The sequence below is a fragment of the Nuphar pumila genome, chromosome 7 (genome assembly GCF_984573655.1).
Source record: "Nuphar pumila chromosome 7, dmNupPumi1.hap1.1, whole genome shotgun sequence".
Taxonomy (NCBI): Eukaryota; Viridiplantae; Streptophyta; class Magnoliopsida; order Nymphaeales; family Nymphaeaceae; genus Nuphar; species Nuphar pumila.
The window spans coordinates 119,190,441-119,210,354 of NC_143255.1; the positions used below are offsets into that span (position 1 = coordinate 119,190,441).

At 37.6% G+C, this 19,914-nt stretch overlaps 1 protein-coding gene across 2 annotated transcripts in view; it reads left to right on the forward strand.

The window, feature by feature from the left end:
• Nucleotides 1–5,107: 5,107 nt before the first annotated feature.
• PBS2 (cysteine and histidine-rich domain-containing protein RAR1) overlaps nt 5,108–19,914 on the forward strand; it is a 44,429-nt gene continuing 29,622 nt past the window's right edge. Inside the window, exons 1-2 of one of the 2 annotated variants that reach the window (XM_090014968.1) lie at nt 5,108–5,275; nt 16,330–16,412. In XM_090014968.1, the coding sequence (XP_089871094.1) occupies nt 5,180–5,275; nt 16,330–16,412 (179 nt within the window). In that variant the 5' untranslated portion in view covers nt 5,108–5,179. The remainder of the gene's footprint in view (nt 5,276–16,329; nt 16,413–19,914) is intronic. The other variant, XM_090014967.1, reaches the window with a different exon arrangement.

Consider the following 19,914-nt stretch of genomic DNA (forward strand, 5'->3'; position numbering starts at 1 on the left):
AGAGTAAACTTTGAGGAAATAAGGGAGCATGAAGAACATTTTTCAACTATAAGGAAGAGGATATAGAAATATTTCCCTGACCAACAATTGGTGAGGAACTCCCATCGGCTAATGAGACTCCTCGATGACCAGTAATATCCTTTAGATCTGAAAAGTAAAGTGAATTTTCACACAAGTATCTAGATGCACCAGAGTCAATAATCCACTTACTATCATTCAGATGAAGATGATTCCCAGTTGAGTAGGCCACACCAGCTACAGGAGAGGAGGAACTCAAAGGGAGAAGAGCTATCAGCTCATCATATTATGCTCGACTGAGAGTGATACTGTCACTTGCAGAGGTATTATCATGTGCATTTGCTAGTGTAGTAACATTTGCTTTTGGAGCATTTGACTTTTATGAAGAAGGAGTTGGCCGGCCATGCTTATCCCAACAACAATCTTCTAAATGTCCAGATTTTCCACATAATGTACATTGAAGTTTTGCTCTGCCTCCCATACCTCTGCTACGACCTCGTCCTCTGATATTCTGAATATTTCCATGCCCATAACCAGATGAGACAACTAAAGCAGATAACTGGGACACAGGGTGAGATTGTGGAAGAGAGATCGCAAGTCTACTTAGACGATTGTATGTATCAACAAGAGTAGGTACATCGGATCCGGCCAACATTTGTACTTTTGCAACAAAAAATTCTGAAGATAAACCTGTGAGAAATTGAGCTACCACAGTCTGTTTTTGATGATCCTTTTGCTACGAACAACACAAAGGCCTGTGGGCATTGAGTCTTTCGAACACTGCTTTGACAGAGGCATAATACTGAGCCAAGGACTGATCTCCTTGCTGCAGATTATATATCTCTCGTTCGACTTGCAGGATACGACTCACATTAGTTTCTTGAGAATACATATCTCGAAGATTATCCCACATATGTTTTGTTGTATTGTAGTAAATTAGACCATCTGCAATATGCAGTTCTACACTATTCATGATCCATGACATAACGATGTCATTATCTTCGTCCCAAGTACTGTATTTTTCCACATTTTCATCAGGTTCAGTTTCCAGTAAAATATGTTTTCTACGATGTCTAGATACCGACATCATAAAAGTTTCGGACCACCTGACATAATTTGTTTCATTCAACCTCACATACGAACCATACAAGAAGGGGTTCGCAAAAGCCTTATACTCTCCAATAGCCTCAATTTTGGAGTCAAATTTCGAAGCTTCACCCATACTGAATAGAGCTTAACAGGATATGAAATATTTGATGCTAATACGATTGCAAGGGAAAAAATAATCAGATTTAAACTCTTGGACAACGTGTTTTATGAGCACACGTCAACCAAGATCACGACAACATGTTCCATGATCATGCATCAACAGATTCCATGACCACGCACAATTTTCCAACCCAAATCACAATAGCTGATGCAGAAAACATGTGACCATGCACCAACAGATTCCACGACCACGCACAACTTTTCAACCCAAATCACAATAGCTGATTCAAAAAACAGTCTGTTTCACGATTATATCTCAGCAGATTCCACGACCACATATGACTATTCAACCCACATCAGACACAATGGGAAAATCAGATCATAAACATACATTAAAACAAAAAGAACACGTCAATCCCGACTTCCTGGTACATGATCAGATTTAAATTCAAGCAAAGCAGAACAACGTCAACACGTCAAACACGACTTTCTTTTTTCTGATCAGATTTCAGCAACTACGAAACATAATATTCACCGCAGCTTCCACGAAGAATAAATTTAATTTTTTTTTCTCGCATGACAATAAGAAGAACCACTATGCCGTAACACCCAACCACGCTGCAGTCGATCCAGATGCAACACTCTCATCGATCTGTAGATCTGATTACAAATCTATGTCCTGACTTTAGTCAAACATTAGATTTGTGATCAGATCTATGCACTTCAATGGATAGAACAATAAAAAAATTTGACCACACCTGTTTAAGCCACCTGTTCACGCTATGAGGCTCATGTTTACGTTATCAGGCTCCAGAGATCCAGCAGCTCTGATACCATGTAGCGACTGGATGAAGGAACACGAGAACAGAGAGAGAGAGAGAGAGAGAGAGAGAGAGGATGTCGGCTGAGAGACTCGTTCTCTTTCATTAGGCTAATCTCTATGTTAAATAGAGAGAGGCCAAACTAACAAATTGCATACAAGTCCCTTATTAAACAAAAAATATCAAAATAACCTATGTTTAAGAAAACTTAAACTTAAACCTCTTAATCTCAACATTTACCACCATTGTTTTGTCTCAAAGTTGATAAAGACAAAATGAAACAATTGCTTATGCTAAAATTGATAAACGAAAATGAATGTGTTGCATGCCTTGCATCTGTAAAAAAATTCTTAATTTAGCAGCAGTAATTGCGGCCACAAAATGGTCTTTTAGCTACTTTTAACTTCTTGTTGAAAAGGGAATTCCTTTGGATATTTTCACCTTAGCAGTAGATGATATAGTGAACAATGGATATATACAATAAAGGTAATACTGAATTTAGTTGTGAAGCCCCGTGCTTCTTATCTCTTTCTCTCCTCTCACAGTTCTCTTTTTATTAATTTCAGAGTGATACAGGTCCACAAAAAACAAGAGATCAGGAAGGTAACAGTCAGTAATATTCCTCCAGCTTCACCAAGCATAGTCCAAAGTAGCAAGACTAATAAGGGGGCAGGGTGCCTATTGATCATGATATATGAAAGTGGAAGCTTTGCCATAACCACTACCAACTGTAGGCCCCAAGCTTATCACTACACTTTCCCGAGCTTTTGACTGTTCATCATGTAGAAAAGTACATGTATCTCCATAAGGACAGCCCTCATCTGTATAGAACTTCTTGCAGTGTCTCCCTTTGTAAGATCTCTATTCTCCTCCTAAACCTGATGAACTCAAAGACGGTATCTGGTTTTCCTCTATTTGCTCTGAAGTCAGAGAGCGATCCACATCTTGGGTTGAGGCAATTTTTTGCCAATTGGGAGGTGGCTTTCTCAGCTCCTCTATTCCATGAGCAAAATTGCAGTGTTATATAAGGACAAGTACCTTGCCTATTTGCAGCAGATTTTTGTCTTAAAAAACATCCTCCCAATTGCCTTTGACCGACTAACAGATGAGGATTCCCTGCCAAATCCACTTCATTGTGGATCTCCCTGAGCGTTCCTTGATCTTTTTTGAGGAGGTTCACTTCTTGATCGAGATTGTGACTGCCGCTCATCAAAGCTGGAACCTGATAGATAGTCTGAATCTCCATTTTCTCTGATGTCCCCATCATAATCCATATTCAAAGAAAGATCAGTTCAACACTTAAAACTGTATAAATTAAATCCTTCAGCTTCATGTACAAATCAAACTAGTCCTACTGCTTCCCTCCATATTCACTAGTTTGGATTCACCATCAAAGAAATATAAACTTTTCTGCGCAATTCATTATAAAAGTCACTATAACAACACAACAAATCCAAGTAAGCAACACATAAAAAAGGGAAAAGAGAAAATCCCAAATGCAAAAACAACAACCCTAGAAAACTATTATAAGTGAAACAAGTCTCTTCTCTTAACTTTGAGAAAATATTGTGATTGTGATTTACAATCACAGGATCTTGAGAAAATCCAAGAATGAGAGGGCATTGCAAACATCTCAAGAGTGTTTGTTATGCCTGGCAAATAACAGAACTTCATTTGAGCATTCGAGCACGCATGCGTGTATATATATATATATATATATATATATATATATATATATATATATATATATATATATATATATATATATATATATATATATATATATATATATAGAGAGAGAGAGAGAGAGAGAGAGAGAGAGAGAGAGAGAGAGAGATCAAAATGAAGCCCATCATAACACACCTCAAGAAGACCCTGAAAAGATATATATGGCAATGATACATGAATAAGTATCCTAACCCTAAATCAAGTCCAACTAACAGATTCTCCCGATCAAAAGCCACCACCCCACAAATAAGTAGCCCCCAAAAATAAAGGACTTCTCTTAAAAATTCAATCCAAGAATCCTTAAAGGCCAGAGATTTCAATAAGAGAAAAACAACCTCTCACCCTCATCTTCCAGAGAGAGAGAAACTCGCTTTTCCTGAATAAACTCATAGAAGTTCATGAAATCCAAACCCAGATCTTAAAAAATCACATTTTTGACAGAAACCTGCATCACCAAATCAACAAATAAATAAAATAAATAAATGCGTGCACGCCAGAGAGAGAGAGAGTGCTCATTAAAGAGAACGAAGAGAGCCCATCAAAGATCCGAGTAGAAGCCTTCGATTTGTGAGGAGAAACGAGAGAGACTCGAATAAGATTGTGGGAGAGAGATGAGATTGATGTCTATGTTTCACCCTCTTCTCTTTTGGGGCCTAAGTCGTTCTTTTTCTTCTCCCTTTGGTTTCTTTTGCTTCCGTTGGTGAGAAGAGAGAGTGAGAGAGTTGGGATGAGAGAGAGGAGAGAGCATAGAGTGAGAGAGTTGGGGTGAGTGAGACGGAGGATGAGTGAGCGCCTCCATCGAGGTTTTTTTTCACAGGCTAAATGTTTATACTGTGCCTGTTCATTTTGTAACAGGAGGTGAGGTGAAACGTTAATTACATTAAAAGTGGGATGCGGCACGTTTGCTGAAAAACATGTAAAAAATGACATTCGCATTCCGCACCATCAAACATGCCCTAAGGGTTGGGGTGTGGCTGAACTCACTCGGTAATTACCCTGCATGGGGCGGGCTCATTAAGAGTGCATTTATGTGATCCGGTTTTCGGTGAGGGATCTTGGTCGTAAAAAAAATGCGTGATATTTCAAAAGTTAGGCGTGTGTTTGTAAACAGGCAAAGTAAGCATGCTTGTAAATAGACAAAAAATTGAGCGTGTTATTGTAAATTTTTTGAGACATAAATGTGACCGAGTTGGCAATAATTCTTGAAAATCATTATAATAAAAGCAGCTGCACGAAATCGTTATGTGGGGTCTGACTGCGGACTCGAACCGGTCGGTGGTTCACTCGAGCCTCGGCCGGCGATTTTTTGATGGTGGGCGTCTCTTCTTGTAAAAGGAGTGCTCCCCACCATCAAAAAATCTAGAGAGAGAGATTGACCTTGGTGGAGAGAGAGAGAGAGGGCAATGGGGGAGAGCCGGGTCCTGTGCCAACGGATAGGTTGCGACGCCATGTTCACGGAGGACGATAACCCTGACGGATACTGTAGATACCACGAGGGTGTACGTCTCGTCTCCTCCTCCTTTCACTTACCCAACTTTCCTTCTTTTGCACTTTCTATTCTGCCTCCTGCCTTTGGTTCTTCTGTCCTCTCCTCCCCTCTTCTTATCTTTCATTGCATCTTTGTTGGTTTCTTTTTGTTTTTTTTTCTTCATATTCTGCTGAAGTTTCTAATAAGAATTCCTGATTTGTGATTGATTTTTGTCGGTTCTACTAATACCATGATGCTTTTTACCTTGAAGGTTGACTCTAAGACCATGTATTTATGTCCCTCTTCCCCTCTTGGCATGGCATGAATGTGCCTTTTGCATGAACGTGGATAGATGGTATTGATGGGTTTGGTTAAAATTAGAAGATTTGTGGTTTATGTTGTTGTGTCAAAACCGCCACTAATCTGATCGCTCAAACCAATTCCTATGGCAATGAACTGATTCTAGCTTATTCCAGAATTGTTTCCAAAATATATTCCTCATAAGTAGTGTTACACAGAACAAAATACAAAGAAACAAAATAGCATACACATAGAGGGTTTATGAGGTTCAGCCACAAGGGGCTATATCCACAGGCAATCTTGGAAGAAGGAATATGCAATTAGCTAAGAGAGCCATAAGATTGAGGGAGAATGACCTTAACCTCCTCAATTCTGTGGAAACCTGAGCCAATTCTCTCACAGCAAAGCCTCAAGTTGCTGTATAACAACGAATTGCTTTGATCACTTTGCAGTTTTGGAAGGAACCTTGAAACGCTTGGAGACTTTAGGTATCCGATGCGGAATGAGTTGCCAGAGAGATGTTTTTCTGTTATTTCATCGTCTATCATGAGAAAAACTTACCTGTTGTGCTCTGAAAAAGCCGCCCATTCTCTATAAAAGACTGGTAACACAAAGTGTGGTGATTTAATATCACCTAATTCAACAGTTTCCACCTTAAATAAGAAAGTCATGTGCTTACTATTAACAAACCGTCGAGCTCACCTTGATTTGATAAATGGAGAAACTAAAATTCACATGACCCACTTTAGTGAGAATATCTGCTAAGTTGTGTTTACTTCCAATCAAGGTTGTTAGCATGGTATCGTAAGTCAGGCCCAAAATGAGAAATTGTAAATTTTGAAAAAAAAAATTAAAAATTCTAAACAAATCAGAAAAAATAGAAAAAATGTATAACACATGAAACAATGATAAAATGCACAAAATGCAACCATAAAATCACATATGAAGCATTTATGTCTCTATGAGATGCATAAGACAACATCAAACATCAACTATCTTACAAGAACAATGCAAAATATTAAATATCTTGCAATTAAGAACATGCCACAAGACTCGTACTTTCATATTACATAAACAAAAATATTATGACAATAATTGCACTTGATTTTCAATTGGTTTTGACTCATTACTTGAGTGTTTCATTGCCATGCCGGATCATCTGATGTCATCTTTGTTGGAGGAGTGTGAGCTTGATTTCTACTTTGATATAAATATCTACTTTTTGTAGATCCAACTTCGCGATAATTTGGCGGGGCATTGCAGGGAGTAGCGCCCCTCGATGCAGAAATTTTTTTGGAAGGTAGCTTTGTAATTTGACTCATAATAAATTTTTTTTACCTTAACCCATTTTCTTGAGTGAAAAACTGGTCCAAATACACTTTTACTTTTAGCAAATCGCAAAAGCCCTCTCCCTTGCACACTGATCGACCCCCAAATCACTCTAGAGTTCGTGAATACCTCTCTAATGACTTCTACACAAATGAGGGAGTCATTAAAACTAAAAATCGAAAAATTATGATTCAGCCATTTTAAGTGTGTTGACCATGTATCGTACGTTAGAGGCTTGTATCGTACTATAAGTCATGTATTGTACGATACATATGATACAGATATGATATGCACTTGTATGGCGATATGAGTGTGAATCGTATCGACATCCCTCATAGTAATGATATGTATTGTACCGTATTGTATGATACGGTACGATACGTACAACATTGCTTTCAACCTTCAATCCCTTTCACTTTGTCTTATTCCCCTAATTCATGAATATAGTGTTATGGATCTATAATATGATTTTTCTTCTTATTGTAAATTGATTTCTCAAATAATCATACTATAGTCATATTGCTACACGAAAATCATAGGTTTAAAATGTACACCTGTTTTACCAATCAAATCTTGAAGCCAAACCATTTTCTTGTCAGCTTTGTCAATGCTATATATTGTGCCTTCGTAGTAGACAATGCTTCTTACAATGGAAACTTGATACCCAGCTAATTGGTCCATTCTCAAATTGGAATATATAGCTCATAGTTGACTTTATTTTTTTATTAGCACCAAAAAAGTTTAGATATACATAACCAGGATTTGGTTAGGACTTTCACTTTCACTATATGTAATGACAAACATTTTTTACTTCTTGAGTATCAAAGTATCCGCTTGGTCACTTTTAATGCCTTTTTCCAGGATTTGTGATATATTGTCTTATAACATTTTCCAGGAACTTCTGAAACCACGCACGTGGACTTTGCTTTAGACCATATATTGCTTTCTTTAACTTGCATACCTTGTAGCACTCCCCCTGAACCTCGAACCCTGGAGGTTGTTGCATATACACCATTTCAAACAAATCACCATATAAAAATACGTTCACATCCAACTGGCCTAAGCTCCATCCATTATGTACAACCACTGATATTACCAGCTGAATAGTACCAAGGCGTGCCACAGGAGAAAACGTTTCGAAGAAGTCTACCCCATACGTCTGGGTGTACCCTTTTGCCACCAACCTGGCCTTGTACCGTTCAATTGAGCCATCTGACTTGTACTTAATGGTATAGACCCACTTACACCCAACAATATCAACGTCAACCGGAGGAGTGACCAACTCCCAAGTGTTCCGTGTAATTAAGGCCTCCATCTCATCTTGCATAGCAACTTTCCATTTGGGGTCTACGACTGCTTGATGGTGACTAAGAGGTAGAGATTCAGCACATAGAGCTATGATAAACTGCTTCATGTGACTCCCAAGTCTCGCATCTGTAACAAACTTAGAAATAAGATGTAAGGTGCATTGCATTTTACTTTTCCTGATAGCGATGGGCAAATTATCATCCACAATAGATGCTTCAGTCATGGTAGCTGGAGGACTTACTTCTGAAGAAGAAGGTAGTGTAGGTTCTGATTTCGGAGGAGATCTACGAGAGTATACCAGAGGAGGATCATGATACCGTGACTGAGTGTGAGGGGTAGGACCAGGAAAGCTCGTAGGAATTGACTCCAAAGGAAGATGGGGGATAGGTAATGGCATAGCATCACCCTGATCATATAGTAATCTGGAGGCAGTACTTGAAAAGAAAGGAATTGACTCAAAGAAAGAGACATCCGCACTGACATACTCTCTACGAGCAATGGGATCATAACACTTGTACCCCTTTTGATTTTTTGAATAGCCCACAAAGATACATTTTATGGCCTGAGCTGATAGTTTGTCTCGTTGAGGCCCTAGTTTATGAACAAAACACACACACCCAAACACCTTGGGAGAGATTGAGAAAACAGGTGCATTGGGATATAGGATTTTCACAGGAATTTGTTCTCCCAACGAAGATGAATGCATGCGATTGATAAGGTAGCAGGCTGTAAGAATGGAATCTCCTCAATATGAAGGAGGCATACATGATTGTAGCATAAGGTTGTGAGCAACATCTAGAAGATGTCTATGCTTCCTTTCAGCTACCCCATTTTGTTGGGAGGTATGGGCACAAGTAGTTTGAGGTCGAATGCCACGATTCTTATAAAACAATAGTAACTCATTGGTTTTAAATTCGAGTGCATTGTCAGTGCAAATGATCTTGACAAGAGAATCAAAGTGAGTTTTTATTTCAATAATGAGAGACATAAGGATTGAAGGAACTTCCGATCTGTCTTTTATTAAGAATACCCACGACAATCTGGAAAAATCATCGACAATGACCAAATAATAACGACACTGGGACCTACTAGGAACTCTACTAGGTCCCCATACATCAACGTGAAGAAGCTCAAATAATCTTTGGCTCAATGGACTCTCACTTGAAGGAAAAGAACTCCTGTGGTGTTTACCCAACTGACAGGCTTTACACTGGAATGAGGCAGAAGGAGAAATTTGAGGAAGAATTCGATGAAGTTTGGGCAATGGCACATGACCAAGACGAAGGTGCCATTGAAGATAGTAGACTCCTCCTTCTTCATAGCCTCCACCAATCCTCTTTCCCTGTCAGTAAATTCTGAAACATACAACATAAAGGATAAAAAATCACTCTACAATTGTGCTCTTTTGCAATACGACTAACCGACAATAAATTTTGAGGAAAGAAAGGAGCATGAAGCACATCTGTCAACTGAAGAGAAGGAGAGATGAAAACATTTCCTTGTCCCACAATGGGAGATGAACTCCCATCGGCAAGGACAACTTTGTGATGTTCACCCATGGGGTCTAGTTTGGAAAAAAATTTTGAAGACCCACACAGGTATCTAGAGGCCCCTGAATCAATAATCCATCTACTACCTTGGTGATTTAATCCTTCACCTGCGGAGCAAGCAATATCAGCAATAGGAGTAACTGCGTCTGAACTAGAAGGGCAGTGAGACACCAATTCTTTATACTCTGCACGACTAAGAGTGACTGAGTCATTGGAGGGACCAGAGGGAATCTCTATGTTAAGCTTCGCAATTTGGGCCTTGGACACACTTGATGTCTGAGAAGAAGTAGGGGGTCTACCATTTTTATCCCAACACTGGTCCTCAAGATGCCCCAATTTGCCACAGTAGGTACACTGAAATCTACCTCTTCCTCTTGTACCTCTGCCTCTGCCTCTACCACGTGTATTAAAGAAATTTTCCCTTCCCCGACCTGGGGTGACTACAAGAGCAGATGTTTGTGAGTCAGAGTGAGTCTGCGGAAGGGTGATAGCTAGTCTGCTCAGGCGATTGTAGGCTTCGGCAAGAGTTGGGACAACTGATCCTGTCAAGATTTAAACCTTTGCAACTGCGAAATCAGATGATAGTCTAGTCAGGAATCTTGCAACCATGGTTTGCTCCTAATGGGACTTCTGTGTAGTACAACAAAGGGGCCTATGTACATTCAACATTTCAAACACAGATTTTATAGATGCATAATATTGGGCTAGCGACTAATCTCCTTGTTGCAGTTGATAAATTTCTTGTTTGACTTGTAAGATGCGGCTCACATTGGTCTCGTGAGAATACGTATCTCGAAGGTTGTCCCACATTTCTTTCGCAGTGTTGTAGTAAATAAGACTATCTGAGATATGGGGCAATACGTTGTTCATCATCCACGACATAACGATGTTGTTATCTTCATCCCATGTGTTGTATTTTTCAGTTTTATCGGGTGGTTCCAGTTCTAACAGAACATGTTTTTTCCGATGACCAGAAACAGACATCATAAACGTCCGGGACCACCTCGTGTAGTTTGAGTCATCTAGCTTGACAGAGGACCCATACGAGAAAGGGTTCGCAAATGCTTTATACTCTCCAACCAGTTCCCTTTCTTGATCACCATCTTTTGACAGCCGAGATGTCATCTTAGCTGAATCACAAACAGTTACCAGACCTGACTAATCAAATCTGCAATACTACAGTAGCAAGGAAAAAAACACTTTTAGACTTGTCAGATCCGATATAGGCCCGGCTCCACCAACGCCAACACACCCAGATTCTGACGTCAGATCTGATTCCAGATCAGCATCTGACACACACAGAACAGATCCCTTACGACCTTCAATGGATCAGATCTCTGCTTGATCTGATTTCACGACTTCTCTGCATCAGATCTGAACTTCTCCACCATCCACACGTCAAAGATCATTTGTTTTGAGGCCCGCAACATCCAATCAATTTACACCGATCAGATTCCTACCAGATCTGATCATCGACAACGATCAGATTTTTTTATCATGTAAAAATCTATGTCGACAACACAGATAATCAATCAGATCAGCAGCATCACACGACCCATGATCTGAGTGCTTCCACGTTTCACGACACTTGCTGCAGTTTTCCATAATCAGCCACAACAGCATCACACGACCCACAATCAGAAATTGTATCCCAGGAGGGGACACGACTTTGATACCATGTTGAAATAGGCGTGATGATCTTGGTTGCTAGATCAAGATCTAGCGACCAGATGACACCCACACACACACACGGCAGCAGGAAACCCTAGAAAAGAAAAGAAGAAAACAAAAAGAGAGAGGAGAGAGAAGAGGGAAACTCGTTAACTGTCATTAGACCCTAATCCCTCCTTAAAAAGGAATTAGTAAATAATGGGTTACAAAAAGAGTCCCTCTACTTTTCACTAATTACATATGACTACCACAACTAAAAGCATATTTCCTTTTTAACAGAACCAATGCAAAAGCTGTTAAAGCATGCAAACAAGATTCTCTTTGTGCACTTCAACAAAGCCTTGGGGTTATTGTATGTATCCTTCCTCTTCAAGTTTACCATGTAAAATGTCTTCACATTCATATGCATAAGCTCCGAATCAATATTATCTATAAGTATTAACATAAATTGAATGAGAGCCAATTTATCAGCCATGTAAGATACCCAATTTAACACCTTTATTTTGTTCCAAACCTTTGTCAACTTACCTTCCTCAATACCTCCTGGGTGGTTCAATGATTTTTTATTGATTTTATTAACCCATTTGTATCTAATCACTTTTTGACTTTTTGGTAGCTCCACCAATCCCATTTTGGTTCTTATGAAGAGCATGCAAGTCTTAATCCATAGCTTGCTTTCAGCTTGTTAAGTTGGTACTTCCGATGGGTAAGAATACAGTTCTCCATCTTTCATTTGTGGAATTTTGATGGTGGTAGGATCTACACACTCCTCCATCCATCCAACAACTACATGATATTGTTGACGACTATACGAGATATTGTTGGATTTATTTTCAACAACAACAACAACGCCTTCATCCCAAACAATTGGGGTCGGCGATTTGAACCAAAAAGAAAATCATTTTGGGTCCTCCACATGAATCCTTCTCCTCCAATCATTTCTATCCAATGTCATGTCCTCGGTGAGGTTCAAAGCCTTCATTATCCTTTCTTATCATCTCCATCCAAGTCTTCTTAGGCCTACCCCGACCTCTTTTAGCTAATATATTTTCCCATTTCTCCATCCTTCTAACCGGAGCATGATTAGGCCTTTGTCGAATATGCCCAAATCATCGTAAACGATTCTCACTCATCTTATTTTCAATGGATGCAACACCTACCTTCTTACGTATTTCCTCGTTCTAAATCTTATCTTTTAGTGTCTTTCCACACATCCATCGAAGCATACACATCTCAGTTACACTCATTTTTTGAAAATGATGTCTCTTGGCAGCCCAACATTCCGTACCATATAGTAAAGCGGGTCTAATTGTCGTCCTATAAAACTTCCCCTTCAACCGCAATGGCATTCTACGATTGTACAACACTCCAGTTGCACTTTTCCATTTCATCCACCCAACCTTAATCATATGATTTACATCTCCATCAATTTCTCCATACTTTTGAATGATAGATCCTAAATATTTGAAACAGTCATCCACCGCTATTTCTTGCTCACCAAGCTTCACTACACTCTCATCACTACTTCGTTGCTTACTAAACCAACATTTCATATATTTTGTCTTACTCTTACTCAACGTAAAACCTCTTGCTTCCAAAGTCTGTCTCCATAATTCTAACTTAGCATTAACCTCAGCTCTAGACTCATCAATTTTTAGAACTGACTTTGGTGGAGGATACCTTTCAAGTGAATTCAAAAATTATCTTGAAAGTCACAGTATTCTTCACCAAAGATCTTGCCCGAAAACCCTTCAACAAAATGGATTAGCCGAAAGAAATCATAGACATAATTAGAGATAACTCGAACATTACTTGTTTCTCAAAACATCCCAAAAGGTTTTTGGGCTGAAGCAGCTTTAGCATCTGTCTATCTAATAAATCGGCTACCTTTTAAAAACTTGAACAGTATCTCACCTTTTGAAAAATTGTATACCAAAGAACCCGACTATAGTCGGTTGAGAATTTTCGGTTGTAAATGCTTCGTTCTTACTGACAAAAATGACAAGCTTTCACCAAAAGCCATTGCCTGCGCTTTTCTTCGATATTCCGAAACCCAAAAAGGGTTTCGTTGTTATGATATTAAGAATGACAAGCTATATGTTTCCAGAAATGTGAGTTTTCTGGAAAATGTTAATGGTTTTGAAAGAAGTGAACCCTTTGAAGAAAACATGGATTATTCTTTTTTATTTGAAATGTTAGCACATGATGATGATAGTGATGACGATTTCATTCATAATGATGTCAATGATAAAGAAGATGGCTCTTCCCATCCACCTATCTCCCAACATAGAAATGAAGGAGCATTGAGAGATCCTATAACATATACCCATAGAGATAAAAACAGTTTTAGGAGTGCAATTGAAAAATTCAATGAGCCTAGTGGGTCTAATTCAACAAATGATGAAAACGTACGAAGAACTCATTCATTCCTATATAGAACCCAGAAACTTCGAATAAGTAAAAAAGAATGATGAATGGTTGAAAGCAATGGAATGTGAGTTTTCAGCTCTCAACAGGGCAAAGACTTGGAAGTTTCAAGATCTTCCTAAGGGTAAGAAAGAATAGGGTGTAGATGGGTATTTAAGGTAAAAACTAAGAGTGATGGATCTCTTGAGAGATATAAGGCTCGATTAGTTACAAAGAGATATAGTCAAGAATACAAAATTGACTATTAAGAAACTTTTGCCCTTGTGGCCCGAATGGTCACTGTCCGATGTCTTATTACCGTTGCCTCAATCAACAAATGGAACATCTATCAAATGGATGTTAAAAACGCCTTCCTTAATGGTGATCTAAATAAAGAGGTATATATGGATGCTCCACCAGGAATGGAGACTCCCAAAAGGAAAGTGTTTCGCCTTCGAAAAACACTTTATGGTTTAAAACAAGCCCCCAAGGCTTGGTATGATAGATTTAACTTTGTAATGTTAGAAAATGGTTTTTCTTCTTGTTTCATTGTCACTGCCTTATTTGTTAAAAAAACCAATGCAGGGATTGTCATTCTGCTCTTATACGTGGATGATATGCTTATAACCGGAAGTGATTCTAAAGGGGTTAAAAGCATAAAATCAATTTTGAAGGATAGGTTTAAAATGTCTTATTTGGGATTTCTAACTTATTTTTTGGGTATTGAAGTAGCATACTCTCATAGAGGGTATTTTTTATCTCAAACTACGCTTGCCTTTAAGATTATTGACATGTCAAGTATTACGGATGATAAGGTTTGCGAAACTTCTACTATAGTAAGAGCCAAAATGAAGATTGATTATGGTATTTCTCTCTCCGATCCCACCCCCTACAGATAGCTTGTGGGATCTTTGATGTATCTGAGTATTACTAGACTAGATATCTCTTATGTAGTTGATACTGCAAGTCGGTTCTGACATGCACCAACATCAGTTCACATGAGAGCCATCTTGCGGATTGTGAGATACATAAAGGGCATACTAAACAAAAGAGTATTTTTATCCTCTTCTTCTGAATTAAAATTAATTGCTTATACTGACTCTGATCAGGGAGGTGACCCCAATAACCGTCACTCCATCACTGATTTTTGTGTGTTTTTAGGAGACTCGCTGATTTCATGGAGATCTAAGAAGCAACAAAAAGTGTATCTATTCTCAACAGAAGCTGAATATCGTGCTATGTTGACTACTACCATGAAAATTGTATGGATTCATCAGCTATTAGAAGACATAGAGATCTCAATAGAAGGGCCCACCAAGCTATGCTGTGATAACAAGAGTGTAATATACATTGCCAAAAATCATACTTTTTGTGAGCGGACTAAACACATTGAGATGGACTGTTACTATGTTCGGGAAGCGTATCTGAAAGGAGTTATAGATCTTCCATATGTAATTTCAGAATATCAATTGACAGATTTCTTCATGCTTCGCGGTTTAATTTCCTCCTTGACAAACTTTCGGTCATTTTGCCCTAAGTTTGAGGAGGGGGGGGTGTTAAATTGTAATTCATAAGACAATGTATTTTCTATATATATTTTATATATATAAAAGAAGATACATATATATATATATGTACATGTATCCATCTACTTATATATATAAAATATATATTTCTTTCTTGTATTAGCTGTAGGGGTATTTTAGTTATTTTTATATTTTATGCATATTCATGTTTTTTAATATGATTGTAATTCCTTCTTTTTATTTTTTCTTATTTTTGTATTTTTTTTTAATTTCTTATTTTTGTTCTTTTATATAATATTTTTGTGCACAGTCAGTGGCTGACTGTGTGTACAACAGTCGGCCACTGACTGTGGTACAGTGTTTAAAAAAAATAGACGTTGGGCTGATTCCCAACGTCTCTAATAAGAGCCGTTGGGAATAGCTCGACGACTCTTTAAGTGTGCTTATAAATAAGGGCTATGTGAGCCCATTGAATGCAGTATTACAGTAAGGAGTTGTCTCCTTCAGCTTATAAACAGTGTACATTTATTGCACTTCTTTTGTGGTGTAAAGCTTGTAAACACTGTGCATTTATTTTGTATCTTGAGTATTTGAAGTACAAGTTATTTGAAAACTTGATTGTTTGCAAGGATTCTTCACACCGTGTTCCTCTGATTCCGGCTACAACCCTTTTATAAAATTTGAAATTTAGGATGGGCTGAGAGTGGTCATTTGAAAATTTCTGTCGTCATTTCACTGCTATTGGAGCTTTGTTTTCATTTTCCATGATTATGCACACCTCAGCATGTTCTTTAAACGTCAAATCAACTCTTTGTTGATGCTAATGTGAAAATTTACTTTTTGCATGTGCGTGCTTGGTGCTGTTGGCTCATTCCTATAAATTACTTCAGGCGGTAATCAAATTATTATATAATTAATTTTTTCTATTCATAATCTTTTTCTTTTTCATTATCTTATTGTGTTTGGTATATGCATATGTAAATGTTTTTGTCCAGCCAATATTTCATGATGGCACGAAAGAGTGGAGTTGTTGCAAGAAGAGAAGCCATGATTTCAGCTTGTTTTTGGAGATTCCAGGGTATGGTATTTTCTTTTTGCAAAGAAGCTTATTCTAATTCTTTCAGTGGGCAATTAAAATAAATTTTTTTGTCATTGTGAAAGTTTTTCCTGATATTTGATATCCTTATCTTGATACATATTTGTAGTGGTATTTCAGAAGTAACTGATGTTTCTTTTGTTCCTGGCTGTACTTTTTGCGTTTGTTATATTTGTTTAGAAAAAGTTGATGTTCTGTCATAAACTTTAATGCATAGTGCATACTCATTGGAGTTCAGATTTTGTGGGTATCCAAGCTGTAGTATTATAACCTTTTTTTCAGTTTTTTGAATTTCAATTTGTTAGTAGCTTAAGAAAATCTCAGGACAAACTGACTTGATATTGGTAACATGCAATTGGATTGAATAACATAAAAGCTGTGTGTGTGGGTGTGGATGCGCATGCATGCATGCGTGTGTGTGCTGCTTTTTTAGATTGATAACAACTCCAATTTTTATCATGTCAAAATGAAAGGCTTATCCATAATTTGGATGATGGCAAACTGAGTTCTACAAAAAAGTATGGCTCATTGTTGACACACCTGCTGAGCAAGTAGCTCAGTTGGTCATGAAGTTCTTAATGCTGATGTGGGTTCTTGTATTGTAATTTCTCTTTTTTTTCTTCTAAACTTATCCATGACATTGATGGAATATTAGAAAAGTCTGATTAGGATCCAGAAATCCAAAATTGACTCTGTATAATAACTATACACATGGAATGTGTGGAATAGGAATCAATTCCATCTTTTAGCAAGCCTTGTAATGAAATGGATTGAATCCAATAAACATGCAAGAACACACTTTCAATCAAGTAGAATACTTGATTGAATCATCAAACCACCCACGCAAGGGTCTAACAAATTTGTTATTGCATAGAGTCACTAAAAAATGAGTTGAAAATACCTGGCCACAAAGGGCCTATTTATAATACAAATGGACCACTAGGGAGCAGCCCCAATATGGCTCTTGATGACCATTGGGAGCAGCTCCAACAGCTATATTGGAGCTGCCCCAAAAACACAAAAAACAAAAAAAAACAAGAATACAAAATAAAATAAAAGTAAAAGATTGTCAATCCCTAATGGGCTGACGCCTATTACAATAAAAGATCAAAATACCTTTGCTGGGTATTTTGGTTTACAGCAAATATATATATATATATATATATATATATATATATATATATATATATATATATATATATATATATCTTAACACCCCTCCTCAAACTCATGGTGGAACAATCAAGAGTTTGCCAAGTAGGAAGTGAAATCTGGGAGACAGAAGTGTTTTGGTGAATATGTTTGTTAGTTGATAATCAGACGGAACATAGGACAATGTGATGGTCTTTCTCAGAAATTCTTCACGAATGTAGTGGCAATCCATTTCAATATGTTTTGTCCTCTCATGAAATGTATGATTGCTTGCAATGTATACAATGCTTTTGTTGTCGCAGCATAACCTTGAAGGTTCCGCAATATGAACTCCTAAGTTTTTGAGAAGTTGTCTCAACCATACCAACTCAGACGTAGTTACGTAGTTGTTGCCATGGCACGATACTCAGCTTTTGTGGAGAAGAGAGACACCTTATGTTGTTTTTTGCATCGCCATGAAATTGAGGAATCACCTAAAAACACAAATAAATCAGTGGTTGAGTGTCTATCATTTCCATCCCCTCTTCAGTCAGAATCAGAATATGCAATGACTTCTACTGAGGAGAGGGGGATGATAAAAATAATCCATGATTAATGGATTTCTTAATATATCTAACAATTCTCATTACAACACTCATATGTATTGTAGTGGGAGCATGCTGAATTTGACTAACATAATGAATAACATAAGATATATCAGGACGGGTAATAGAAAGATAAGACAAAACCCCAATCATTTGTCTGTAGGGAATTGAATCTTGCAAAGGCTCTCCATCATCTTTCTTTATTTTGGCATTTATGACCTCTGGAGTATCAATCATTTTTTCATCCGAAAGTCCTGATCGTGCAATGATCTCTGTTGCGTACTTAGTCCGTGACAAAAAATAACCACGATGTGAGTAAGCCACTTCTATTCCAAGAAAATATCGTAAAAAACCAAGTTCTGTCATATCAAAGTTGGCTTTAAGCACATCTTTGATATGATCAACTCCCTGCCTATCACCTCCTGTGATTATCATATCATCTACGTAAAGTAATAAGATCACCATTCTTGCATTGCCATACAAGGATTTGCACAACCGAAGAGTTTTTTCATGTGCTAATTCCAAGCCTGGCAGAGGATCCATGTAAACTTCCTCGTCCAGATTACCAAAACGTATTTTTTACATCCATTTGAAAGATAGGCCATTTTTTAATTGATGCTATGAAAATGAGAATTCTCACAGTAGTCATTCGAGCAACTGGAGCAAATGTTTCATCGTAGTTTATTTCATATTCTTGACTATATCCCTTGGCTACTAACCTAGTTTTGTATCTTTTTAATGTTTCATCCTATTTAGTTTTTACCTTGTAGACCCATCTACATCCTATGATCTTTCTTTCTTTAGGTAGTGTTTGGATTTTTTAGGTTTTTCCTTTCTTCAAGGCTTCTAATTTCTCATTCATCGCTTTAATCCATTCTTGATGATTTTTAGCCTCATGATAAGATTTTGGTTCTGAATATGAGTGTATGGCCATGAGGCATGATCTATACCTTGGTTTAAAGGAATCATAAGATACAAATCTACCGGGAGCTTTAGAAATTCTTATGGATTTTCTAAGACTAGACGAATCTATATCTTGGTTTTGAGAATACCTTTCTAAAGCACATGGTGGATGATCTTCGGTACGTCAAGCATAGGTTTGTATATCATTGTGAGATGGGTCTATATCATTAAGATCCTCATTCACACTCTTACTTGCATTATGTATGTCTTCATTTCTACTCTCATGTGTGTCATGAATATTTTCACACCTTTCATGTTCATTGACAAGGTAAAAAATAAACGAATAGTCACAACTTTCTTGGATTTTTCCTTTACAAAAACTAATTTCATTTTTCAAGAAAAGTGACATTTCGAGAAACATACTATTTGTCTCTTTCAATGTTATAACATCTATATCCCTTTTGGCTTTCTCCATAGCCTAAAAAAACACAAGGGATTGCTTTTGGAGAAAGTTTGTCATTCTTATTGGTAAGGACAAAGCATTTGCATCCAAAGACCCTTAACCTTTTATAATCGGGAGATGTTTTAAAAAGTTTTTCAATAGGAGAGATATTTTCAATGTTTTTGGAAGACATTTTATTTATCAAATAAACTGTCGCAAGGGCGGCTTCGACCCAAAAAGCTTTTGGAACATTTCTAGACACAAAAAGTGTTCTAGTGGTTTCAATAATGTGTCTATGTTTCCTCTCGGCTAGTTCATTTTGTTGAGGAGTGTATATACACGATTTTTGGTGAATAATCCTATTTAGGTCAAGATAATTTTTGAATTCTTTTGATACAAATTA